We start from the raw sequence: 27,368 nt of genomic DNA, 5'->3' as shown, positions 1-27,368 counted from the left end.
GTTGTTGGATGTTTAGAAATACCTAAGGTTTGAAACCGTCCAGAAATCTGTTTGATGTAACTTTATTCATTTGCAAAGTCTTAAAAACTCCCAAAAAAAGACTTTCTGCTGACAATACATTCAGTTTTGAGAATCTACCAGTCAATCTTGAATTGTTTAGTCCTTTTGCTTAAGGAAGATTGCACATTATTGCAATAACAACTTTATATACGTGAATTGTAAGAAATTATTCAATTAAGCTAAACTAAGAAGTAAAACAATCACCTTCACCATGTCATTTGACCTGTTTGTTGTTCTGAATAATAGTTAATCTGTTCTCCTTCAATTTTTTGAAAGTCTGTAACTGTAGACACAAATAAGTGCAGTACAGTCTCATTTTGGGGTTGGATTTTCTGAGTGGAGAGAATTATCACTGCTGCAAAACCATCAAAAAATGTGATTATTTCACAGATAATCCTCAATGACCTCAGTGTTAAACCACCGTTTCTGGTAACATTTATATAAAGACAGGCAAAGGGTTCTCTTGCTGTCAGACAGAGCAGGACAGGCAGCTTAGATGCATCATCATAGTCTGGTTCAGACATTTTGTCTGATGGTGGAAGAATAAAGTGGATGAGAAAGGGCACTCAGTGGTTATAAACGGTTTGAACCACCATTTATAGAGGCTTTACAGCTTGATGAGCAAATGATGTTAAATGGCTGCTCAGACACTGACGGGAATGATAAATAGTGTTTTTGCATTAAATTCCATTTTTTCTTGGCATTTATTCTGATGTTTGTATGTGAAAGTTTTTTTACCCCCATTTTAGCAGTATGTCTGAACTGATTACATTATGCAAATTTAAAATAAATTCACCAGTGGTAATGTAGGAGGTCATTAGCAATCATGTGAAAAGATTACAGATAGAATTGTTAGATCTTAGAAGTGTTTCACTTGTTTTTCACCAGCATCCTCACCAGAGGAATCATTTCCCTGGAAGCAGCTGTGAAGCTCTCACGTGTCCTCATTTTGTCTGTGTCAGATCATACCCTCCTGCTGGGATGTTTTGTTTTTATGACAGACACAAAGGTCTTTTCACAGCTTAAATATAAAGAACTTTGCACAAATAATTAAACTCAATCTTATAAATCCTAAACCTCCTCAATCTCGAAACACGTGACAAAACGAGAGTTAAGAAAACAAAGCTGGACAAATGATTACATTGACCTTGTGTTCATTATAACAAACAAGGTCACAGAAGATGACATTGTCCCTATCATAAAACACTAGGTAAACCATCCTTTTGCATAAAACAAACATCACAGAGCTCCAGATTGAGATCACCTTCCCGAATGTTTTAAAGAACTTAAAGAACTCCACTCAGCTGAAATCGTCCGAAATCTGAAGACGACAGGACGAACACTCATTGAAAATAGCAAAAAGAGATTTCCTGATTGATGTTTACTATGATTCCTCGTAAAGATGTGTAAAACCCTATAACATAAATAAATCCTTGGTTGCAGTAGCAGATTCTTGCGCTGAAAAACACAACCCAAGGTCTTGAGTTTGGAAGACCTTTTTACCATCACTCTAATCTTTAGATTCTCTAATAAACGTGAACCAGGAATCAAGCCGGGCCGCTCCAAATACATTAATATTACTTAGTCAGAAGGAACATTTTGGCAAAATTAAGTTTACTTTAAACTTAAATCTGCCCAAAGTATCAATAATTCTGGGCCTAAATGTAGGTAGAGAAGCATCTCATACCTACTGTTAGGCATTGTCGAGGATCTGTGATAATGTGGCTCGTTTCTCTTCCAAAGGCCCTGTGAACCTTCTTATTAGTTCATAGCAACATATAACTTTTTGAAATACCAAGAAATCTTAAATAGCGTTTGGGGGATCCCTGACATAAAATTGAACAGTTGACTGTCACTGGGTTTTTCAAAAGAATAGTGATCAAACAACTAAATTAACACAGAATTTGGTCGGCAGACATAAAATCAGTCTCACAAAACCATATTAGCTCCCAGACATAAATCCAAAGGAAACCCCATAAGATCAGTCTCAGAGGAGACTGCAAGACAGGACCATGCACGCTGTAAAATATGCAGAGATTGTGCAAAGAGTAATAATTCTCTGCGTATTCCAACCTGATGAAATGTCATAGAAAATTAAGTGTTGTACTAATGGCCAAGGGTTTTTGAGCAAAAACACCAAGTTTGAACACCAAGTAGGCCAAAAAAAAATTTATATAGGCTACATAATTTAATCAAAAAATTATGATTCACAATAAGAGATTTTTTTTTTCCTCGAGGGATAGATTTACTCAAATCTAAAAAATTGTTTCAGAGAGAAATGATACTACTGTTCTCTTAAGACACATGATATAAAGCTGTACTCCCATTTTTTTCAAAAAAATATAGCAAATACAAACAAAACTATTTTTCCTTTTTTTCCCCACTACCCACTGAGTTTATATGAAAAATGAAAGGATTAAGAGTAGGAACCGTGGAAAAAGTCTGATAGTTAGAGAAAGACTCTCCTCCTTATCATCATCATTACCACTATTTCTCCTTGCTTCCGTCTCTCCTCCTCTTAAGCAGTTTTCTCTCAGTCATTACCCACAGTTTCCTTACCAGGTGAGGTACCATTTATAAACACAAAAGAGCTTCAGAGAAACACAAGAATCATCTCTTCACAGCAACGCTAGAGTTGCTCTAGCCTATTAAAAGCAAACTACCTCTGAAAGAATGACACAGAAAAAGAATATGTGAAATATAGAAACACTTTCAAACCTCTTTAAATTTCTAGTAGATAATTACTGCTAAGTGGTGACTTAATACATAAAAAACAATGGAAGAGGTAAATTTAACTGTAGACATCCAGCATTCTAGAACTCACCAGTATTCCACAGTATGTTTTAATCATATGGAGGGATAAGGATTGGTTAATATGGGCCTGAGAACGTCCAAGTTAATTTATGCGCAATTTCATTTACAGAAAATACCTACGACATTGGAGATGATAGTTTTTTTATTGTGACACAAACAACAAATAGATCAAAATCATGTCAAACTTCAGTGTGCATAACAGTTCTTAAGACTATATTTAACACACCCCTGGGGGTGCGCGAGCTGCCACTAGGGGGTGCGCGAGCTGAAATCTGTAATGGCGATTAGACAGTGTTTTTTCCCCACACCATAAAAAACGTGTAAATAAACGTTTCCTTTGTGGAAACCAAAATCAAAACAGCAAGTTTAATAAATAAATAAAATCTATTGACATGAAAATCTGTTTATTTTAAAAAGTCTTCTTCTACGCCTCATTTTAAGATGAATGTAATTTCTTCTATGCATTGTGCTTCAATACCTAGAAGAAGCAGCTTGTGCTCTCTACTTCATTCATTCTCGTAAATATGCTCAGTTGGCTGAAACCAGGGAATCGGAGGCAATGAACGAGTGAATTGCAAACCAATGACATGTCTCTCCAACTCTTTTCTTGCTTCACGATGTGTACGTCAGTAGAGGGACAATTGAATTTGGGCCAAAAGTTTTTACAAGCTTAAACTGAGCGACACAGTCTCTCTTCTGATCGCGCAGCACATACAAACAGCGCTGCTCATGTTGTGGTGACTCTGAACTTCTATTAGCACTGACGCGCATGACTTGCCCACCCCCCGCTGCAGCCGCCGCGATTTTTTAACTATGGTCCGGCACAGAGCTGCAATACGTTTCATTGTGATTCAGACAGGCGCAGTTCATTTTACAGATGCGGTTTTAGCGCATATTCAGACAGGGACAAACCGGCGGTGGGGCTGAGGGGAGCTGAGGTGTGTTGTCATGGCCATGTTTACCTGCTGAATGTAGCTGCTGGCGCACAAAAAAAAAAAAGTGAGAACACACACAGATCATCAGTTTAATCCCTTGCTTCAGAGACGTTTCAGGTTGTGGAGGTGTGGCCGATCTGAGCGTCTCTTTCTCTCGCTCCAGGCTGAGCCACTGACGCACCTGGAAAATCCTCAGGATACTGTTGTGGATGTTGCAACTTTATTGCACTTTAATTCAAATTATGTTCTAATTTTATTCCCACAACTTTTGTTAAAATGGTTGAATTGATGTAACTGCAACAGAATTTTTTCTTTTTTTCTTTTGGGGGGGGGGGGAGTGGGAGTGTGCCAAGCCGGTTGGAACACTGAAGGGGGTGCACGGCTAAAAAAGTTTGGGAACCCCTGTACTAGATGATCAAAACTGTTTATCAGAATTTGGAATTTATATCTTGTGCTCTTCATTCAAATATTATAGCTTCAAGGGAACAGGAAACATTTTGATATCCTTTTTTATAAACCCACCTTGACTTGTACTTCTTGTCCATGACTTGTTTGGAGAGCTATGGTGTGATGCCTCTTGTTTAGTAGTTCTGCAGCCACTGAGGCCTTTCAGAAAAGATTTGTTTATACCGACAGATCTTGAGATTGCATGCAGGTGGATTTATGTAATACATTATGTAATTTCTGATGGAAATTGGTCACACCAAATTGTTTAAATTACATTTTGGAATGTAACAAAGCAGGTAAAGAGCCAAGGAAGTTGAAAACAATTGCAAGGGACGGTATGATTTCTGGAATCCAAAAGGTCGATGGCATTATGGTTTTTACTATGTATTAGGAATGTTGAGCAAAAAAATCCAGATGTGCCACACAATTTCCAACTGTTCTTTGTTTTATTCCTAAGGAGCCAAGTTTGCTTGTAGTCTTTGGAAATGGGTCTTCAAGCATTGTAAAGTCTTGGGTTTCTTTCAGAATTTATTTTACTCTCTATGTCTGGTAAATACAGACAAGATATACAGTGTGTGAGCAAAAATAAGATTATATAGAGAACAAAAGAAGAGTCAGGCCTAAAAAACTATGCAGAGCAGATTAAGTGTCTTAAAGCTGTGTTTTAAGAGACAGCAAAAAATCAGTCTTGACACAGAACCTGAGAGATGCACATGACGTTGATCAGTTCTGCAAATATTTCTAAGGAAATTCAGCTTGTTGGTACTAAAATACAATGTTATGCTGGGCAAAGTCTTGTTTTTGGTGTTTTTCAAACATTAAGCCAAATATACTGAAACAAATGCTGCTGCCAAAGTGCATATTGGTTAAAACTGTTCATTTAACAGTTGTCTCATGTGGAGTCCATCTTTTAGGAACCAATGCCTTAAAATTAGGGGCCTTGTACTACCTGAATGAGTGACATTGATTGACAAAGAAGAAATACTCTTCCTTGCATGTCCAAAGTACTGTACTGTAAGCTTTTGAGGGAATTTTAAATAATCAAAACAAATATTTTTAGAGACTACTTAAAGAATTGCAACAAAGTCTAGCTCTCGTGAAGTAAAAAACACTAAAGAACGGAATTATGCGAGTACATAAAATCCTTAAATAATCGAAGCATTATTATTTCCTCACCAGTGAGCTCAGCGCCCTCCATGGAGCTTGGGCCACCTCAAGATCGTCGAGGATACTGGAGAAGACAGAGCGTTCCTCAGCCCGGTCAATCTGCAGGGGGCTCGTCCCCAGAATCTTCACTCCACTCATGTGCAACGGGACGGCCAGGTTGTTGGGGATCTGACCTCCTACAGACACAATGCTACCAGAACAATTCTATGAAAGAAATAAGAACTATTAAGTCACGCGATACAATAAAATAACAACAAGGCAAAAGGACAGATTGTGAGATCTCATAGTTGAGTTTATTTGTCTGAAGCTTTTTAAAAACTTCACACATGTCTGGAAAGTGTACGGTATTCAGTTACTCTTCCTGTTTGTTCACACTTGCATTTATATAGATTTAAAAATGACAATATCTATAACAAAGCATGTAAAATGTGTTAATTTTACATAAAGTTAAAGCAAACTCTGACTTTTCTACTGGTAGCCCTTCGTATGACACAACAACAATGTACACAAGTAGATCCCTTTAACTCTGAGGCAAGACTTAAAAGTTTATGTTCACAAAGGCTTTCTAACCAGTTTGACTGAGCTTAAGCTATTATGCCTCGAATGCTGAGAATTGGCAAAAATTCAGTCTTTAGATGTGGGGAAAAAAAGTTGCAAATTTAGACCCAAAAGCTTTGCAACTGTAATTGCAGTGAAAAGTGGTTCTGCAGTGGGAGGCTGCATACAGATGAATGCTGCACCTTTTAGATTTTGAAAACCATGTATCAGTTTTCTTTCCCCTAACATTTAGGCACTACCTTACCTAATTGTTAGTTTACCATATAACATCTCTACATTTACATTAAAGTTTGAGGTCATAACATGACGAAATGTGAAAAGGTTCAAAGTGCAATGATATTTCTGCAAAGCTGTTTGTTTAGCCCCTGAAATTGTTCAAGCTATCTCAACAACATGGCAAATATGACTAATCTCATAAATCTGAGGATGTCATGAGTACATCTAATTAGAAGCAGGTAAGTAGCAATTCTTATTAATGTTACGTGTCTCTTGGAAATAAATGTGAGCAAATGTTATGCCCTCTGAAGTCATGGAAACAACTCCATGAATCTGAGAGAAAAAATGTGAATGTGCCTTTTAATAACTGCATGCAACCCCGTTTCCTGTCTAGGTGATCCAAAGGGGATGCTGTTTCCATGGCAATGCCAGGTTGTGTCTCTTCATTATTCATGGACCTGCTCTCTTGCTCCTGTCCAGGGGTTATCACCATGCTCTAATACCGTATTTATCACACGCACACAGACACAGAAACAAACGCGCATGTATAGAACTGCAAAGAGTGAAAGTAGCTGCAAGAGAGGGATTGATGGTAAGGCTACATCCCTGAACAAACAAACACTTAATCACACCGTGATCCTATCGCAACTTTAACTGGATTACAATTCCTCTGCAGGGGAACATCAGCGGACATCAGTATGCCAGTGCACGTAAATACACAGGCACCAGCAAATCTAAACACAGAAAATGTCACGATAACGACACCTTTGAATGTGTTTTTTGACATGATCAGGATAAAGTGGAATACATTGACATTAAATGTTATATCAACATACATAAAGACATTTATGTATATACTCATTTATGTTAACATCAGCTCCGTCTAACAGTTTATTATTCAAAAATTCTACTTTCTACTTTTACTTTAAATATTTTTTTCAAAATATAAAGTAAAGCAACAAGGAGTCAGAAGACACTAAGCTTTGGACATTTGCCAGCATGGCAATATAACAAAGGTTTAAAAAAATATGGTTACAAAACCACAAAAATTGCCATCACATCATTCCTAGCATTTTAAAATCATTCTAATGAGATGCAATAGAAAGTGCCAGAATGAGTGGATATTGTTTTCTGACTGTATGCAGCTCAAAGTAATAAGTGTGGCAGCACCAGACTGCCTATCAGCTGGCTGAATGAGAGCTATCACATTTTTGTTTCACTTAAAAAGGACAAATTTGGCAGTTTCCAGCTGTGTAAAACAGAAACAATCATAATGTGGAAATTTGTTCACTCTTGTTAAGAGAACAGTTTTAGCACTACAGTTGTCAAACTAAAGGTGGCAGGTCTATCAAGCCTTTTACTGCAGGTAGTCCTACTAATGTTAATATTGATACTACACTTCAGCTAATATCAGTTTGTTATTGTTATGGATTACTTGATAAAGAGAAGACCAACATAAATGTAATAATCTGTGCAGCAAGAAGACTATTACTTTCTAAATCTATATTGTATACAGTGTATGTAAAATCCGATGTCAACTATATAAGCACTGTGAAGTAAAGGTCCAGATGTTTCCAGTTTTTGACAAACAGTGACATGTGTTTCGTTTGACTGCTTTTAAGGTCCAATTAGCATCTTTAGGCATGTAAATCAGAATAATGTGGAAGTTAATAGCTAAAAGCTCTCTGGTGTAGTGCTAGTGTAATAAGGAGAATATTATTTCACAACAAATATATGTTTTCTTTCTCTCTCACACACAATTGCAGCCTAATCTTTTCCATTAAACATATTTTGAAAAAAAGTTCCATTACTGTTAATTGATGAAATTCTATGTTGCTTTTTGTTTGCTTTCATACTTTTCCTTTGATGGTTTGGTTTTTACCAAAAGTGTCACGTGTTTAGCTAAAAAATAACAAAAACAGATTTTGTTATTTCAAACCTACACCTACATGTAGTTGACATAAAAAGATTTAGCACCACATTAAATTTAAGTAATTAAAATTTGCAATAATACAAGGTCTTTGTGAAACTATTTTTTTTATTTAAAAATCATAATCACCTTAGAATAAATGTTTGAGTCAACTCATATTGCACAGACTGTGAGACAGACTGTCTGGAATTTCAGAACCCTAGAATATATTTTATGTTATAAACACAAGCATAATCTAGGTGATGCTGAACAATAAGCATGTTTTTGTGTCGCATAAGGAAACTGATAATCATCAAAATCATTTGAACAGTATCTTAGTTTTAAAGGGAAGTTCCACAACAGTGCACCTTTATGTAATTTTCCCTAAATTTCTAAATCAATAACAAAAGAAATCCAAAAATTATTATTAGATTTTTTATAGATTGCATGTTAGTAATGCACTAACCTCCTGTTGGGTGATATCAAGGATGCGCTCCAGGGTCAACTCTTCGAAGTAAAGACGGTCACACTCGTCAAAGTCGGTGCTGACCGTCTCGGGGTTGTGGTTGACCACCACCGTCTTCTTGCCAATTTGTCTCAAGGCCCTGATGCAGGACACTGCACACCAGTCAAACTCAACACTGCTACCTAGCAGATGATAAAGTGGGCAAAAATAAATATTTTGGACATATGCTGGACAAATATGAAATTCATCATAGTGATAGCAGCTGCTTAACTGTGATATCTGCTTTCTATTCAAATTGGAATTTATTTTAAGATTGAGCTATTACTAATAATAATTATCTTAGTGATTAAACATTAAGGATCACAGTACAACAAAAAAAACCTAAAATACAGTATAGAAGTGCTTAGCATAAGTTTGTCCATGAAACTATATGTATGGGCAGCAGTATTATTAAAGATTTTAGCAATATAATATCTAATATACATATTCTATAAATCTGAGAATAATTTAAAATAAACAGATAGCCTATAGTATCTCCTTAAAACATAGCTATACACGTACAGTTGCATTTCAAAGTTTGATGATATACCTACCAATGTGGTAAGGACCACACCCAAGTACCATGATCCCCTGGTCTTTAAAATCCAGATCATGCTCCTGGTGAAGTGGAGTAAATAGTGATTGTTTTTGGGATATAACAAAAATATAAACAGCATATATATGCCAGTACAGCAACATGAGTGCATACCTGACCATGGTACGTGCAGTACAAGTAGTTGGTCATTGCTGGGTACTCAGCTGCTAAGGTGTCAATCTATAATAAAAACATATGTTAAAATAATCATTACAAGAAAAAACAAAAAACTTGTCCTCTACATACATGTTGTAAATTGTCTCTCTACATAACTACATCAAAGTGAGTGATGTGTCAAAAACCTGATTTGTGAAAGACTCACATGATTAGTACTGCCAAACTTTGACCTTGTTTTCTCTAAATATTGTCTTTGAACCCTGACAATACAGGTAACACTGTGCATGTTGAGTTTAAAGGAGCTATAGGTAAAATATTTACTGTAAAATCAACCTAAATCATTCCTTATTGAAACTTAGGATTGAAGTAACATTAATTATAAACATTCGGCCCTCTCCATCAACAATGTCTTAGTCACATTTTTCTCCTTTCAAACCTAGAGGTACGGTCCGGAACTACATCGGTTCAGGGTGTGGCCTGTGCTTACTTCCTGGTTCCTGAGCCTATCTTATGAGACTTCCCTGGGTTTGAAACACAACTGTGGCATTTGTTATTTTATCTTGGCAAAAGAGCAGCAACCTGCTAATATGGAAGCCAGTAAGAGAAGCGGACTAGAAAGAGAACAGAATACAACATAATATACTTATCCTCTGTAAGTAACAGCCACACCGTTTAAAAACGGCATATTAGATTGTTGTGATTGGCAAAATGTTTTACCAATTTTATTACTTATATCTCCTTCAACGTCTAAGCATTTCCTCTTGACCTGAAACAGTGGCCAGAAAAAAAAAAAAAGTACAGACCTACCTGGGATCCAACAATTGCAAAGACTAAATGATAAGGGTGGTTTAGCGTAAACTGGCTAGGGGTTTAAAAGCTCCACCTGAATCTGATACTATCAAAGGCAGTGCAAGTAAATAAAAAAACTACATGACAGAAAAATAAGGAGATACACATATAGAACAGTTCACAAGATATTAAAGCATTAAACCAGGGTTTGCAAAACCTCTAAAGAATGAAGACCAAAAGAAGAAAGTTTTCAAAGAAATTTTATTTTTCTGCCTGTAATGTCTGTCATTTATTTTTCTGTCTCACCTAACTTGATGGGGTCACCAGTAAAGTGTCATGCAAAGATCAAAAAAGTTTGACTTTTAATGTTTTGTCCTATTCTGTTGAGTTGTGTTAAGATGCAACCAAAATGGCCCTCTTTGGAGATACCTTAACATATACGAAACATATACGATTTGAGATCACATGACATATTTATGATATAACAGATTAAGCCACTTCTTCATTTGTGGACTCATTATTATATAGAAATATAATAAATCAATATATTATATATTGTTTCTGCATACATAAATGTTTGCAGATCCATTCAGAAAGCCAGTTAAACATCAGTCAAGAGACCCAAAAGTTTAAACCTAGTTGGCCACTAAATGCTAACACTAGAAAAGTAGAAATTTGACATTGCAATTATATTTACTCATAACAGACTAAAATTAGCAGTATGTATCATACTGGCCTTATATGTCGGAACACTGGGAGTTTAAACTTAAGGGTATTGATAGTCATGAGTGGCACTAACAGAAAGTTATGCAACTAACTCTTAAATACTCAAATTATTAGTGTTCAGTCTTTTTAAGCCATTTTTAAGAAATCCTAAAAAAGCATGAATTTATGGCAGGGATGCTGTATGTATCAAAACATGGAACATACTTAAATCAAAGACCATCCTTTTCCAGACTTGCATAATATGTGGGAACCCAATAGCAATATTATAGAAATGCAAAATATTACTGATATGTAATCATGTTGCCCTGATAAACTGCCATGCATTTTTGATCAAGAGTGGCATTACAATTACAAACCTGGATGTGGGAATACATCCTCTGACCTGAGTAAACCTAGAGTCCATTATAGTTTAGAGTAAAAAAATGCTATTGATTTCCTAGACAAATGTTATTTTTCCTCATTATGGCCCATTGCAAGAAAAGGTACAATGACAAGTTGTTATTCCTGTACAGAAGAGATTTTATGATCATGCTTCAGTTTTAGCCACTGTTGAAAATGAGCCGAAACATTTCCTCATATTACATGAAAACCCAGTATCATCAATGCTTACTATAAAGTAAAGACCTTGAAAGTAAGGAATTTGTTGTTGAACCAAATACATTACAAATTTAAGACATAATTTTATGTAATGCTGGTCATTTTATGAGATTTGTGCATAAGCACTGTGCATGCTCCACGCAGTACGGAAACATTGGTATTGGGGGTCAATTTTACAAACTGGTGTGACTAACGAATGATTTGACCTAAAAATTAGAAATGATTACAAGTTCTATATTGTTATTATTCAATATCATGTCCTTGAAGTCATAAAATTCAACCTTTATTTGAGACCAAACAACAGTTGGCACACAGTATAAAAAGTGTGTACTTATTTACCAAGCCCAGCCAATCTGAACTCTGCTAGGAGATGCTCACCTGTTTTACCCAGGGCCGGATGCCATTACTGATCCTCAGCTCTCTAGCAGCGCTTTCACTGCAGCCCAGAATCTGACCGACCTGCTGGTCTGAGAAGCCATCCTGCTTGGCTTTCAACAGCAGCTCCTTGGGTACTGTAACACTGTGTGAAAGGACAAAAACATACAGCAATTATACAGCTCTACCAGTGTAGAAGTTTTTATAACAAAGAAGAAGAAGGGTTGCCTATAGCACCTGGAAGAGTCAGTGGGCAAGTTATATCATTAAGCAGAGTTATATCCTTATTCTTGCTTTAAAGTTTTCAGTTGTGTCTTTCTAAACAGGTCATTGGATTTTTTTAGCTTTTTTATTTATTGACTTAACAGAAGAAAACATCCACGGTTCATAACTTGCTGAAGTGAAGAGTTAAAGCAGCAGCAAAGCACAGTATCTGTCTCAATCCTCCTAATCCAAGGACCACCATGACAAATGATAATAAAACAGTGAGGGTAAAATATTATGTGAAACAAGGCAACAGAGGTCATTAGAAAGGCATCTGGCCTCTGTTTTTTTCTAACATTTCTGTGTATTTTCAAGTCTGTTGAACTTTAAAAGTGAATCTAGTGAGCATGTATTTTGCCCAGTGGTGCAGACAGCAGGGAATAGTTTACTGTAGAGGAATCAATACAAAACTGACAAACACAGCATAATATTGCAAGAAAACTCAACTGGTAAGAGCGAAGCATTTAAAAAGTCAATTTTAGCAACACCACTTTAAGTGGTAAAAATAGAAACAACAGCAAATAGAAACAAATGCTCAGATATGAAACACAAGTCAGTATCCAATACTTATCGAAAGTTATTCATAACCCCTGAAGGTTTTTACCTTTTTTCAAGTTACCCTAGAGGATTCTAACTTATTACAGCAATGACAGTTCCATAAAGTATGAGCTAAATTCTAATGTATGCTATACGTTTTGCATCTTTATTTGTGAAAATGATGTAAACCATGCAATTGTTTTCTTCAACTTATCAATTATGCATTCATTTGTTTGTTTTTCCATTACATACATGCCCAATACAATATATTAAAATTAGTTTATGTATAAAAAAAAAACTCAAGGTGAACAAATACCTTTGCATGGCATATTATTTATCTGACGTCAATTTACTACCTCTGATTAGTAATGGTAATAGTAATATCATCTTTATTGTCATTAAAACATACATTGAAACATGCATTACAACGAAATTTGTTCTCTGCTTTTAACCTATCACCCTTCGGGAGCAGTGGGCTGCCATGTGCGGCGCCCGGGGAGCGATTATTTGTGTTACTTTCTGTGGTAATTTCTTAACTTAAATCACACCATTAGCTTACAAAAAAGTAACAAAGCTAAACACTTTCAGTTATTTTTCATTTCTAGGGTTGCATAAAATAGGTAGAGACAAATGAGGTAGCTATTAATTAACAATCAAATAACAAAATCTAAATGAAGAAAACACAATATCCACGTTTCCATCTCATCAACACATTTTTAAAGAATAGTTCTAATTTTAAGTATTATTGTGATGATTTTTTTTTTGAAATTCACCTGTTTTGAAAAAAAAAATTTAGGTTTTTCTTCAATATCTGAAGCATAAGATTAAGAGTGTTTAGATTTTCTGAGTGAGGAGTCTTTGAGCTCAGTAATCAATATATTAACTGCTCTAGACAGCATTGAACTGCGACCTAGGGTCGCAGTTCAATGACCGACTATGTTGTCGTTTCATCTGATCTGCGGCCGTATGTCTTGGACACTCGGGTGAAGAGAGGGGTGGAGCTCTCCACCGACCACTACCTGGTGGTGAGTTGGCTCCGATGGCGGGGGAGGAAGCCGGTCCGACTGGGCAGGCCCAAACGTACTGCGAGGGTTTGCTGGGAACGTCTGGCAGAGTCCCCTGTGAGGCGGAGCTTTAACTCACACCTCCAGGAGAACTTTAAACACGTCCCGAGGGAGGCGGGGGACATTGAGTCTAAATGGACCATGTTCCGCGCCTCTATTGTTGAGGCGGCTAGTCGGAGCTGTGGCCGCAAGGTTGTCGGTGCATGTCGCGGCCGCAACCCTCGAACCCGCTGGTGGACACCAACGGTGAGGGAAGCCGTCAAGCTGAAGAAGGAGTCCTACCGGGCTTTTTTGGCCTGTGGGACTCCGGAAGCAGCTGATGTGTACCGGCAGTCGAAGCGGCAGGCGGCTCGGCTGGTCGCCGAGGCAAAAACTCGGGCGTGGGAAGAGTTCGGAGAGGCCATGGAGAAAGACTGCCGTATGGCTTCGAAGCGATTCTGGTCCACTATCCGGCGTCTCAGGAGGGGGAAGCAGTGCAGTACTAACACTGTTTACAGTGGGGGTGGTGTGCTGCTGACCTCGACTTGGGACGTCGTGTTTCGGTGGGCGGAATACTTCGAAGACCTCCTTAATCCCACCAACACGTCTTCCATTGCGGAAGCAGAGCCTGAGGACTCTGGGTTGGGTTCTCCCATCTCTGGTGCTGAGGTTGCCGAGGTTGTTAAAAAGTTCCTCGGTGGTAAGGCCCCGGGGGTGGATGAGATTCGCCCTGAGTACCTTAAGGCTCTGGATGTTGTGGGGCTGTGTTGGTTAACACGGCTCTGCAACATTGCGTGGACATCGGGGGCAGTTCCCCTGGATTGGCAGACTGGGGTGGTGGTCCCCCTACTTAAAAAGGGGGACCGGAGGGTGTGTTCCAACTACAGAGGAATCACACTCTTAAGCTTCCCTGGTAAGGTCTATTCAGGGGTTTTGGAAAGGAGGGTCCGTCGGATAGTTGAATCTCAAATTCAGGAAGAGCAGTGTGGTTTTCATCCTGGCCGTGGAACACTGGACCAGCTCTATACCCTCAGCAGGATTCTGGAGGGGGCATGGGAGTTTGCCCAACCAGTGTACATGTGCTTTGTGGATCTGGAGAAGGCATTCGACCGTGTCCCCCGAGGGATCCTGTGGGGGGTACTCCGGGAGTATGGAGTACCGGGCCCTTTAATAAGGGCTATCAGGTCTCTGTACGACCGGTGTCAGAGTCTGGTCCGCATTGCCGGCAGTAAGTCGGACTCGTTTCCGGTGAGAGTTGGACCCCGCCAAGGTTGCCCTTTGTCACCGATTCTGTTCATAACTTTTATGGCTCTCCCTTAGAGATAGGGTGAGGAGCTCAGTCATCTGGGTAGGACTCAGAGTAGAGCCGCTGCTCCTCCACGTCGAGAGGAGGCAGTTGAGGTGGCTCGGGCATTTGGTCAGGACGCCCCCTGGACGCCTCCCTGGTGAGGTGTTCTGGGCACGCCCCACCGGGAGGAGGCCCAGTGGAAGACCCAGGACACGCTGGAGGGACTATGTCTCCCGGCTGGCCTGGGAACGCCTTGGGATTCCTCCTGAGGAGCTGGCCCAAGTGGCTGGGGAGAGGGACGTCTGGGTCTCCCTACTGAAGCTGCTACCCCCGCGACCTGACCCCGGATAAGCGGAAGAAGACGGACGGACGGGCTCTAGACAGCAGTAAATATTAACCCAGTTTGAAGAATGAAACCTTTAGGGTGGGTTTAAGATGACAAATCCGTAGATTTATTTCAAGTCTAATTTTAGCTATTGATTGAAAAAATTATAGTTGTTCCAAAAACACCTGTTCCAAAAATGTAAACTCCCTCTCTTATTAGTGTCAGCCGGCTATTTACACAAACATACATGATTAGTTACACTTAAGATGGACCATATTAGTCTGTATCTAATAATATAAAATCGGTTGCAATACATATAATGTAAAACATGAGATGTAAAATGGAACATTATGGCTGTAGCTTGTTTACTTAACCATCTAAACCAAATATAATGCACAAATCAAATACTATCAACAGCAATGCAAAGAAACATCTGCTTCTTATTAATGAGTAACATTTTTGACTGGTTTGGTAGAAAGAATAAATAAGAGTTTAATCTTTCAGCAATACCCTATTGCACCCTTGAGAGGTGAGTTGCTTTCAAACTCTTCCTTGAGACATCTATGGGTCCACAGGTGTCTGAGACACACTTGTTCCCTTCAGCAGACATCCTTTCATAAAAAGGCTTTTTAACAGTTGCCAAGCCTGGACATAATGAAAGCTTATGATGACGACCTTAAGATGGAAGAGTACAGAGTAAGCAGAGGAGAGAGGCAACTCAACCCATGGAACCCTGAAAGTACCACAATTCACCCCGTAAAATAGTCTGCTGTGCAAAATTGTGCGTTGGTAGGGGTGAAAAAGCAGCTTCTGTGCATAAGCCACGACATATCTGGAGCAAGGCATGTCACAGACATTTCAATAACACCTCAGGAAATTACCTGCTGTTCCACCCCCCCCCCCATTTTTTTCCAAAAAAACAAAAACAAAACATAACATTTCTTTTGGCGTTATAATTAAGATGTATTCTGTAATTATAATGTTATGAATATGATGAAATCATATTCAAATCATTTTTTTTTGGGGGGGGGGGGGTGATTGTAAAATATAGTTTAAATGATTGCACAAAACTATTTTGTTTAGGATCTCTTTTACACGTGTGTCTACTTGTGAAATTGTTCATTCAAAAAGAAGTAGAAAGATGCTTGTTCTGCTTTCTGACTGTTTTACATTAAACTAAACAGATAACCTACTTAAGCTAATAAAATTAGTATTATCTAACCTCCAAAAACAAATCCATATTCCATTTTTCTCAGATTCCTCTCGAATTGCTTTAAATAAAGGTAAAGACCAACGGGAGGAATTAAACTGTTGAAGCACAAGCTGTTCTGCCTCCTTCTTATGTGAATTATTTATCATTTCACAGCATAACTATATTGAAAATATCAAATGTGTTTTAAACCCCCAATGCACATGGCTGGCCTGAGTAAGAAGCCCCAGAAACAACAAAAGGAGAGCAGAGCGAAAGACCAAGAGCAGGGCAGTGCAATTTTCCATTTAAGAGATTTACTGCCTTCAGTTAAATATAAAGTACATAAAAAGGAGAGGGGGATCATTCAAACCTTTTGAACTTGAATGCAAACGTATAACAAACAAATACAATATTTAACACCCACGCAAAATAAATTAGTAAGAACAAGTCGTTTGAGAACGGTGTTTTTTTCCACTTCTGTCTACCTCATCGCAACTAATAATGCTGCTCAAAGAAAAACATTTTGTGCCGATATTGCTAATAATAATAATAATAATAATAATAATAACAAGAAGAAGAATGCATTTCATTGCCGCTCCAATGCCAATACCCCTATATCAGCTGACTAGCTGATATAAGCTTGCATTCGACCTGAATGCAGGATTTGCTGAACTTTCTGCAAAAGAATGCAGTATATCCTATGGAGCTAAAAAGAAATGAACAAAATTGCTGATGTGCTCCGTTCACCCACAGTAGAGTACTGAGCAAAATAAATAGATATATATAGAAAACAAGGTACATTTTCTGCAAAGCTGCAATTCTTTATTGTGGTAAGAAGCAACAACAGTACTACAAGAACAGGCGAAAAATTTGAATATTGTTTTAGAAAGTAAAACCCATATATTATCTAGATTCATTGTTCATTGTATGTTTCATAGACTGACATATTTCAAGGCTTTGTCTCTTTTTACTTCAATGATTATGGCTTCCAGATAATGAAAACCCAAAATTCAGTCCAAGAAATTAAAAATAGCATATTCGTAGAAAGTTGAGTGGAAGGAAAAAGTGTTGTAGGAAAAGGTGCACCAACAACATGTATAACTGCAGCTTTAAGAGGATTGTCAGGCTAAATCAATTCCTGAATTTCAGAGAGCTTCTTCATGTCACACATTCTTCAGATCAAACTCTCCTAAAGCAGAAGCACCTTTCCTGGGCTAAGGAGAAAATTAACTGGACTATTGCCCTGTCGTCCAAAGTCCTCTATTGAAACATTTTATTCTCATTTGAAAATCAAAGTCCCAGAGGCTGAAGGACGACGCATAGAACCCATGTTGTTTGAAGTCCAGTATGAAGTTTCCACTGTCAGTGATGATTTGGGTGGCCATATCATCTGTCCACTGTGTTATTGACGTTGACGCTCAACGCATCCATCTACCAGGATGCTTTACGCCAAGCATAACGGAGATGCTGTTTTAATTTTTTTACAGGACTTGGAACCTATCCACAATCTCAAAGGTACCAAAAGCTGCCGCATTGTGTTTGACGGGGCGGCAAACTGTCCTCACCTGAACCCCATAGATTTTCTATGGAGTATTAGTAAGAGGAAAATGAGAGACACCAGACGCAACAATGCAGACGACCTGAAGGCCGTTATCAAAGTAACATGATGCTATGCCATAAGCTGGTTGAATATGCTTATTATTATTATTAATTATAATTTGGTATTATAATTTAAATAATAAATCATTCAACTCAAAATTTCGCTATAACAAATATAGTTCAAATGGTGGTGATGTTAGCTATAAGCTTATAAGTATTTATACCACTAATGCATTAGTTAACTTGCTGTTATGAACTCATTTATGCTGGAATAAATGATCAGGTCGGACTGTTAACCGACCAGGTTTATCCAGCAGGCTGTGAGAACCCCAATGTAACTGCAATTAGAGTTTAAATCCTTATTCCTTATCACCATCCAATGATATTGTCTCTGTATTAATGTCAGATGTTAACTCCAAAGGAGGTTAGCTCTGATTTCTGAATACCCATGCAACTGTGAATTGGATTGAACACAAAACAATTTCTATTCCGCAGTCGTTGGTTTTATTGAACCAAAAGCAATTCCCTGTTACAGTAATTCTCTGATTCAAACAACTTTGGAATTCTTACTCATTACTAAACTAAAACATGCAAAATATATATGTGGAAATAAAGAACAAAACAAAATAAACAATGGATTAAAATGAGCGGTTAGCAGATCTTAACTTAACTCAAAGTTGTTTAACACCGCCCTCGAGACATCGGCATTTCACGTATCAGCCTTGATAGACAGAACAGCTTCGGGAATCTCACTGGACGCTTTGATGTCTTACACAAAGCTAGTTCAGCTAAGCTACCTACAGTTCAGATACACGTGACCCTCCCAAGATGGCTGCTACGATGACGTATGAGGGGAGGTCCTAATGACGTAACCACGCTTACGCTGATGGGGTAATGCCTCGCTTCGAAAGGGGGCAGCTAACTGGGAGTTTAAAGCAAAGCCCGCGACTTGAGCTCGGACAAAGAGATTAAACTGATAAGGAGAAGCGAAAAGAGAGAGGGGGGGGGAGCAGGGAAAAAGATGAAAAGAAATAAGGCGGTAACCCACGGCGGGGTTATTGATGAATCACAAATCAACACAGCAAAATCAATTGTAAAATACATGCACATACAAAGAAAATGTTCAGCAAAATAATTCCAACTTCGTCGTGGAATAAAAGCATTAACCAACACCTACAAAGTTCTACGCCTGCCCAGGCACTTCTAAACACCCTGTTGGTGAGACAGAAATGAAAGGGGAAAAACCCCGTTACTTTGAGTTGCCTCGGGGCTGGTCCGGAACGCTCCGAGTGTGGCTTTCTGGACGCGCTTCGACGAGCGCAGTTGTCCACAGGCTGCAGCGGGACGGGGAAGAAGCTGCTTCGTTTCTTCCTCCGGGTTCAACAGTCGCTTTGTTGGCCAGACAAAAGCGGGGTCCTCTTCGATCAGTGGGAGATGCGGCGTCTCTCAGTCTTTTGATCAGAGGGAATTTAAAAGTACTTATTTAAGTCGACCTCCTGTTATAAAGCAGGGAATAACCGTTGCGTCGAAAAATCTCGGTCCAGCGAGCAATCGAACACGTGGCGTGGGAATCAGCTGTGCGTGTCTTCTCGGGTTGGCTAAAAGCCAGGGAAGAAGGAAGCTCATCGTGTGTGATCGGCTTTTATAGCCATCACTATAGCAACCTTATCTTGATCGGCGGCCATTTTGCCGTGTTGCGTGATGGGAGTTGGTGGCCATTTTGACCACATTGCATCATGGGTAACGCAGTCCGTTACGTCCCGAATTGATGCCGTTTCCTTGATCGGCGGCCATTTTGCCGTGTTGCGTGATGGGAGTTGGTGGCCATTTTGACCACATGAGTTGGTGGCCATTTTGACCACATTGCATCATGGGTAACGTAGTCCGTTACCGCTTTCTGTCACGTCTGAACTGGCACAACATACCCCCCTTTAGCTTTGAAGAGTGGGATGCTGGTCACAGTCTTTAAAGCTACAACCAAGTCCATTCTGGCGTGACGAAAATCCGTTGTGCATGAGTGGAACAACCTAATAGTCTTTCTAGTAGTCCATTGGGATTCATGCAGTTCAGTTCATCATCCAAGAGGAGGAAAAACGAAGCATTCATTGTGCCTGGGTCAGTGACCTAGCCTGGGCAGGACTAAGCTATAGCTAGTCATTTCTATTGGCTAATAAGGCAACAATAAAGTAATAAAAAAAAAGAAATGCAAACTTCACAATCACCATTGTCAATACATTCATTGGTCATCAGGTTTGAACTTTGAACCAAAGAAAGGAGAGAGGGAAAAAGGGAAAGGAAAGAGACAGCGGTTCGTAGTCTAATCAGCTTATGGCCTTCAAGGAGCTGGTGCTACGAACCTGGGAGCGACAAAGGTGAGGGCGTCAATCCTGGTTTGCAACTGTTTGATCTGCTTGTATGCTGCATACGCCATCGCAGTAGTGATGGCCCATCCAAATACAAGGAGAACCACAATAATGGTCATAATGTGAGTGTCGGTCGACTCTGTAGCTCTGGGGAAGCGAAGCAGAGGGACCGAGCTCAACTCTGATGGAGTGAGACTGAATTTAATCAGCTGGGTGCCTGCAAGTAAAAGCTGTCTTTCAATGCCGACATCAATGCTGAAATTGTATCCCTTAAAGACATCTATTATTTCAATCTCTGAGTCATATTTATCAACGTCAAGGTGATGCAGAACCATGTTTCCAATGTGGACTACAGCGCCTTGAGGTGGGGAACAGAAAATGGTTTGGTTGGGCAGTTTTAGTCTAGTAACTGTGTCATGCTGCTCGTAGGATAACAGGGCTTCTGCCTCTGGGGTGCTAACGAGCCAGCGGTTACCTGCCCGCTCAATTTTGGTTTCCACACCTGCATCTTTAAGGGTCATTCTAGCCTGACAGTTTTGTTCAGGAGATTCATTAGACCACACAGGTAATTGGTAACGTCTCTGATAAATGGGTTGCTTGGGCATACCCAGTGGATGTCTTTGGTTTTGGTACACAAATCCAAATTAGGGACTAAATAAAGTTTGGGGTCAGCATCATGATAGGCCAATATTGAGGGAGTTTGTAGGTGTACGTGGGTCTCACCTTGCCAAAAACCGACATTCAATACTGATTTAAGCCTATACACATTAGCTCTTTCAATGATGGGAAGGTTTAGCATAAATCCTATCTCCAAGTTGTCAGGATTTACAAATATCGGAATTGCACTACCTAGGCTGTACGCCAGGTGTATTTGTGGTGGTTGCAGTGTTTCACTAGAGGCAGATTTGAGAACCTTTTCAACCAAATCTACTGGTACCAGGTACGGAGGAATCCGTCCTTCAGCAAGGCTATTTATGGATGAACTAACCTCTCGAGTGAGGTCCTGCATTAAATCTCTAACAACCTGAGTATACATCATGTCATTCTTTACCACTTCTGTGAGCGTTTCCAAAGCAATGCATGGTGTTATGGCTGAGTGTGAAATTATAGACGTGAAGTTATGTATGGACACTTGCTTTATTTAGTGCATGTTTAAAGTGTCCTAATTGAACATGCACTTGTCCTATTTAATGCTATGCATTGTTCTCTTCGGCGGGGGCGGAGTTAGGCTCCCTTCCCTGCGAGGAGAGTTTGGTGGACGATTTAATTTGGTTCGCATGAACCCATTTGTACTCTGGACTTTGCACGCTGGCTTCTAGGTTCTTTCGAGGCCACGCGAAAGTCGTTCGGAGACGGTCTTTTAAGTCAGTGACGCACTGGTGTGCCGTGTAGACGGTTGTCACACTGACGTCTTCGGGCTGGTAGATGAGATTCAGGGGAAGTGTCCTTTGCCTTCCTGTCATCATCTGGAAAAGTGTCACCCCTGTGGAGCATGGTGAGGTAGAGCGGACTAGCATTAGGACCAGGGGAAGCTTTGTATCCCGGTCCCTGTCATGGCTGCTGGCATGTTCCTTTGACATGCTGGCCACGGTGCAGTTCATTCGCTCCACCTGTCCGGATGACTGTGGGCGGTAGGTGATGTGGAATTTAACTTCCACGCCCAACATGTTGAAAAGCACGGTCATAATGTTTGACGTTCCTCTGTCCGAGTCGATGGACAGGGGAAGGCCCCACCGGCTGAAAACGTGATTTAGCAGCAGGGCTGCTGTGGTGACAGCGGTGTCATTCGGTGCCGGCAAACATTCGACCCATTCTGTGAAACTGCCTGTTATTGTCAAAAGGTATTTGTTATCTCTTGACGATTTAGGGACTGGACCGATCCAGTCAGTCTGCAAATGTGACCACGGAAATATAACCCCCCTTTGCTGAAGCAGGGCTCGGTCTAGTGGCCGTGTGGGTTGTAACTGGCTGCAGGTTAAGCAGCCTTGTACATACTCCTGGGTGTCCTGGGCCGTTAAGGGCCGGGACGCCACCTGTTGGAGAGTTTTCAGATTAGCTTTGCAGCTTCTGTGTTCTCCTACTGGTGAGTCATGGATGTGTGTCAGTGGGATCCCAAGTTCGTTTGAATCTTTGGGCTGAATGGGCTGAAACTCATAAAACAGCTCCTTAAGTGCTGTTTCCTCTGTTTCAGTGGTCAGTGCATCAGCTTTTTCCAGCTGTTGCATGATTTCTGTTTCGAAGCCAGGGCAGGGCTCAGTGGGTGAGTCCCAATTCTCTGGTTGATTTGGTGCTGGTTCTGTTGGGTTGGTTGCTATCGCATACACCAACAGATTTCCTTCAGCTTCAAGCGTTGCACCACAAATGGATCCAGCAGGCCGAGCTTCATGTCGCCTGATTTGGATCATGCTGGAAGGAAAGGTAAACACGGTGTCTGGAGAGTCCTGTCTGCCAGTCAAGAATAAGGGCAGGTCTCCGATGACGGGAATGCTCAACTCAAAGTCGTGGAAAGAGCTTTCGATGAGCACCCCAAGAGGTTTCTTCGCCACCACTTGGATCGGCATGCGAGTTGGATTCTCCACTAAAAGGTAAGCTGAGCGGTTGTTCAGCTCAAGCAGGGGTGTGTCAGAGGATTTGGAAATCGGCTCTGTGGAAGGCAGAAATGGTGCTAAAAGTTCTTTGGGCTCCTCAGAGCATGTCACCTGGTTGATAGGGACGGACAGTCCACTTCCAGAAGTGAGGGGCTTGGGAGTCCCCACTTGGGCCCAAAGATGACCATGATAGCAGTCAATGAGTGGGGCTAACCTGTTCAACAGGTCCTGACCCACAAGAAAAGGTTCTGTGTCCAAAGTACATATGTAGATGGGGTGCACCAGGGTCATGTCACGGAAAGTGATGTCTAACCACGCCCGTTTGGTGATGCATGACTGATCCTGAGTGTAGCTGGTGATGCCCACGTCACAGGTCTCCACCTGGAACGGTTTCCCAAGAGACACCATAGCTCTGGTCACCTCATCAAACAAATCTGAGCACATTAGACTGATCTCGGAACCCGTGTCTAAAAGAGCATTTGCAGTTACACATCCTCCGATAACTGTCGAGCAGTATAAGCGGTGTGCATTTTCATGATGGTTTAGCTCACCTAGAAACCTTAGAAAAGGGGCTTTCTGATCACCTGCTGATGGGATCTTAGAAGGTTGTTGGTGATTTTTCGGTTGGTCCCCCCCCTTAATCAGATAAACTCTGTTAGAAGGGGAAGCCTGTTCCACGCCTAGTCATGCTGGCTGGGGTTTTGGGCCTGGCTTACCTGGAGGGTCGACAGGATTGGATGATGGCTGGGACGGCTGCGGCGCGATCTGACGCACTGTTTCGGCTAGCAACCTGCGAAAAGTCTCCTCTATCTCCTTTCTCATTGACTCCTCCATGCGCAGGTTCCAGCCTTTGTTGTCATGTGTGCTTTTCGACCTTTCTGGCCAGTCAGTTTGCTTACCGTCTCGGGCTGGATCCGGCCTGTGCCATTTTTGAAACCTCTCACCTTCCATGCTGCCATGCTGACCTCTCCTATCCTGGGAAGCTTTCTTCTGCTGCGGCTCAAAACCATGTTGCTTCTTAGGACCAAATCTAGTTTTAGGTTTGAAGGGAGGCATCTCATGTCCCTCCAGACCTAAACTCTTTTCTGGTTCGGCTTGAATCTGCAGAACCTTTTTATCACTATCGGCTCCTTTGTTGGGCCGGACACGTGTTTCCCATGCCACCTGCGCGTATTTCCTGATTTCCTGCATGGTAAGTTTCTTGGTTCTACAATGCATGGTAACCTCATAACGCACGCTTTCATGAAGATTATGGAGGAACAAAGATTTGAAAGTGTGGTCTTCCTCCAAGCCGGGAGCATTTCGTCCCTGAAAGTAAGCAGCCCGCAAGCGACGGTAGTACTCTTTTGGTGCTTCAGTTCTCTTTTGCTGAATTGCAAAAGCTCCAAGAGTGGCCGAAGCTGGGTCTGTAAACGCCGAATATTCTTCTCTTAAAGCCTGACAAAGAGCTGAATAACGGTCACGTGTAGCTGGAGGGAGGCTTTCTATGAAAACATGGACACTTCTGGACGTGGTTTTCCAGATAAGCTTCAACTTTTCTCGAGCTGAGGGGCTATATAAGTCTAGCAGACAGCGCTCTACCTCTCTGAGATAGTCATCAATGGTGGATTCTGTATTGCTAGGATCAAAACGCTCTATGTCTCGGGCCAGGGACTCAAGTTGACGCATCCGCAGTCCCTGTTCAGGGATCGGAGCTGGTCCATCTGAGTCCTCTCCTGACGACTCCTGCCTGCGGTAACCACGATAGGAGGGAGGCTCCAGTTCTGACCACCTACCTGGCATCGGCGGCCGTTCGTGGGACGCAGGGGGACCCCCCCTGTCATGAACTCTTGTCTGTGGACGCAGTTCAGAGGAGTGGGGTTCACCTGTGTCCCAGGAACGGTGCTCTCGTCGCCCTGGTGGGGGGAAAAGATCACAGCGGACCGTGTCAGGGGTCAGGTGGGAAGCAGGTGTTTTCCCATGATTTACATCATGTGGATCAGTCCTGATTGCCACCCTAAGTTGTTTAGGCATTTCTTTCCGTATCACACTGCTATATCTGTCCTGACCTTCGCTTACCCTTCGCTCAGAAGGTGTCTGGGGGCCCAGTTCATCCAATGTCCTCCAGGTGTGATCTCCATGTTTTCCTTTGGAGTTCTCACACTCAGATCCTTCTGTCTGCAAGCTAATGCGATCCTCCTCTCGCTCCTCTGTGGGATGACAGCTGCCCTGAACACTTCTCTGTTCTAGCTCCCTAACTCTTTCCTCAGCTGCGATCCGTATCTCAACCTCTCTGTTACGCAGATCGGTCTCTAGCGTTAACCTTCGGTGGTATAACGCAGTTAATTCACCCAAAACATCTGCTACCAATCTATGTTTAGGTTTGCTCTGGACCTCCTCCACCAATTCCTGAATTCTCCTCTCACAGTCTTCTATGCTAAACTGATTCAGACGGGTTTGTTCGTCCGGTGTCATTTTAAGCAGTGAGCTAATGACATCCTGGGCCTCCATTCCAATGGAATGGTTTGGACCTTCAGCTCCTTCAGCTGAAGAACCGCTACTATCCATTCTTTGTCAGCTATGGATAACAACACAACAGGTAACACTGTAGTTTAGCAGAGCGCTAAATGACAGACAACAAAAAACAACGCTGTATTCTAGCTTAGCACTAAGCAACAACGCATACACTTAAGTTTAGCTCAGCGCTAAACAACAACTGCTAACAACAACTGTTAAGTGGCTTCACTTTAACTGTTAACAGCAAACACGCACTATGACTGGCACTTAACTGCAGTAAGTGGGTTCAAATACGTGCGTTTAATTAGGCTGCACAAGGGAAAATCAACCCTGCGACTTACAACTCCTATGTTTTAGGAACGGTTAATATGCTTGTTTAACTTTGAGAATATTAACTTTGAGTGACATGGACCACTAACCTTTCGGCCAGTAATTAATGATAAAACTGTGGCTTTGTTTGTGATGTAAGTTATTTCAGAACAGGTGCTCTACACATGTGTGGAAAATAGCAAAGTGTTTTGGAGCTTCAGAGGTGGCAAAGAATGACAGTTAAAAACCGCTAAATTGCAACCTTAGTTTCAAAATCACAGCTCAATTTTGACCACTTATGATGAGCAGAAGGGGATAAAGGAGGAGAAGAAAAAAATGAATAAAATAAAATTAGAGAAGGCAAAAGGGCGGAACCGTAAGGTAAGTTTAAAGAAACTGACTTTCAAAACTGTCCCTCCGGGACACTGAGCGATCTAAACTGTCTTTAAAACCGTGACTGCAACTACCTATCCTGGCCACCAGATGGAGGCAAGGTCTCTTTTTTCAAAGCAGAACACGACACAGACTCTGATTGACAAGTAGCAGACGCTGGCTGCTGTGTATTTCAATCTAGCTGACTTCCAGTCCAGAAATCAATATTCAAACCTCAGGTTAACAACCTCAAACCACCACAAACACGTATATATTTAGTAATGATACCTCCTTAATCAATTATGACTGAATAGCCCTTTTGGCAAGGTGAGCAGTCAAAATGCTGGAATATGGATTGTGTTCATTCAATTCATAAGTTGCTGGTTATTCGATTTAGTCTAAAGGAACGCCAATAAGTAGACTCCAGCCCACCCCGGGAAAAGCCAATTTATGCTATGCCATAAGCTGGTTGAATATGCTTATTATTATTATTAATTATAATTTGGTATTATAATTTAAATAATAAATCATTCAACTCAAAATTTCGCTATAACAAATATAGTTCAAATGGTGGTGATGTTAGCTATAAGCTTATAAGTATTTATACCACTAATGCATTAGTTAACTTGCTGTTATGAACTCATTTATGCTGGAATAAATGATCAGGTCGGACTGTTAACCGACCAGGTTTATCCAGCAGGCTGTGAGAACCCCAATGTAACTGCAATTAGAGTTTAAATCCTTATTCCTTATCACCATCCAATGATATTGTCTCTGTATTAATGTCAGATGTTAACTCCAAAGGAGGTTAGCTCTGATTTCTGAATACCCATGCAACTGTGAATTGGATTGAACACAAAACAATTTCTATTCCGCAGTCGTTGGTTTTATTGAACCAAAAGCAATTCCCTGTTACAGTAATTCTCTGATTCAAACAACTTTGGAATTCTTACTCATTACTAAACTAAAACATGCAAAATATATATGTGGAAATAAAGAACAAAACAAAATAAACAATGGATTAAAATGAGCGGTTAGCAGATCTTAACTTAACTCAAAGTTGTTTAACACCGCCCTCGAGACATCGGCATTTCACGTATCAGCCTTGATAGACAGAACAGCTTCGGGAATCTCACTGGACGCTTTGATGTCTTACACAAAGCTAGTTCAGCTAAGCTACCT

The 27,368-nt window shown here is 40.7% G+C and overlaps 1 protein-coding gene across 1 annotated transcript in view; it reads right to left on the bottom strand.

Annotated features, from left to right (window-relative positions):
- cps1 (carbamoyl-phosphate synthase 1, mitochondrial) overlaps nucleotides 1-27,368 on the bottom strand; it is a 101,245-nt gene that overhangs the window by 40,334 nt on the left and 33,543 nt on the right. Inside the window, exons 22-26 of the mRNA XM_036128627.1 lie at nucleotides 11,814-11,955; nucleotides 9,321-9,386; nucleotides 9,166-9,229; nucleotides 8,573-8,754; nucleotides 5,433-5,627 (exon numbers count right to left, since the gene is read on the bottom strand). Coding sequence (XP_035984520.1) covers nucleotides 5,433-5,627; nucleotides 8,573-8,754; nucleotides 9,166-9,229; nucleotides 9,321-9,386; nucleotides 11,814-11,955 — 649 coding nt within the window. The remainder of the gene's footprint in view (nucleotides 1-5,432; nucleotides 5,628-8,572; nucleotides 8,755-9,165; nucleotides 9,230-9,320; nucleotides 9,387-11,813; nucleotides 11,956-27,368) is intronic.

Source organism: Fundulus heteroclitus, unplaced genomic scaffold, assembly GCF_011125445.2.
Source record: "Fundulus heteroclitus isolate FHET01 unplaced genomic scaffold, MU-UCD_Fhet_4.1 scaffold_105, whole genome shotgun sequence".
NCBI lineage: Eukaryota > Metazoa > Chordata > Actinopteri > Cyprinodontiformes > Fundulidae > Fundulus > Fundulus heteroclitus.
The sequence above is the reverse complement of the archived record's forward strand: the minus strand, read 5'-3'. Positions and strand labels throughout refer to the sequence as shown.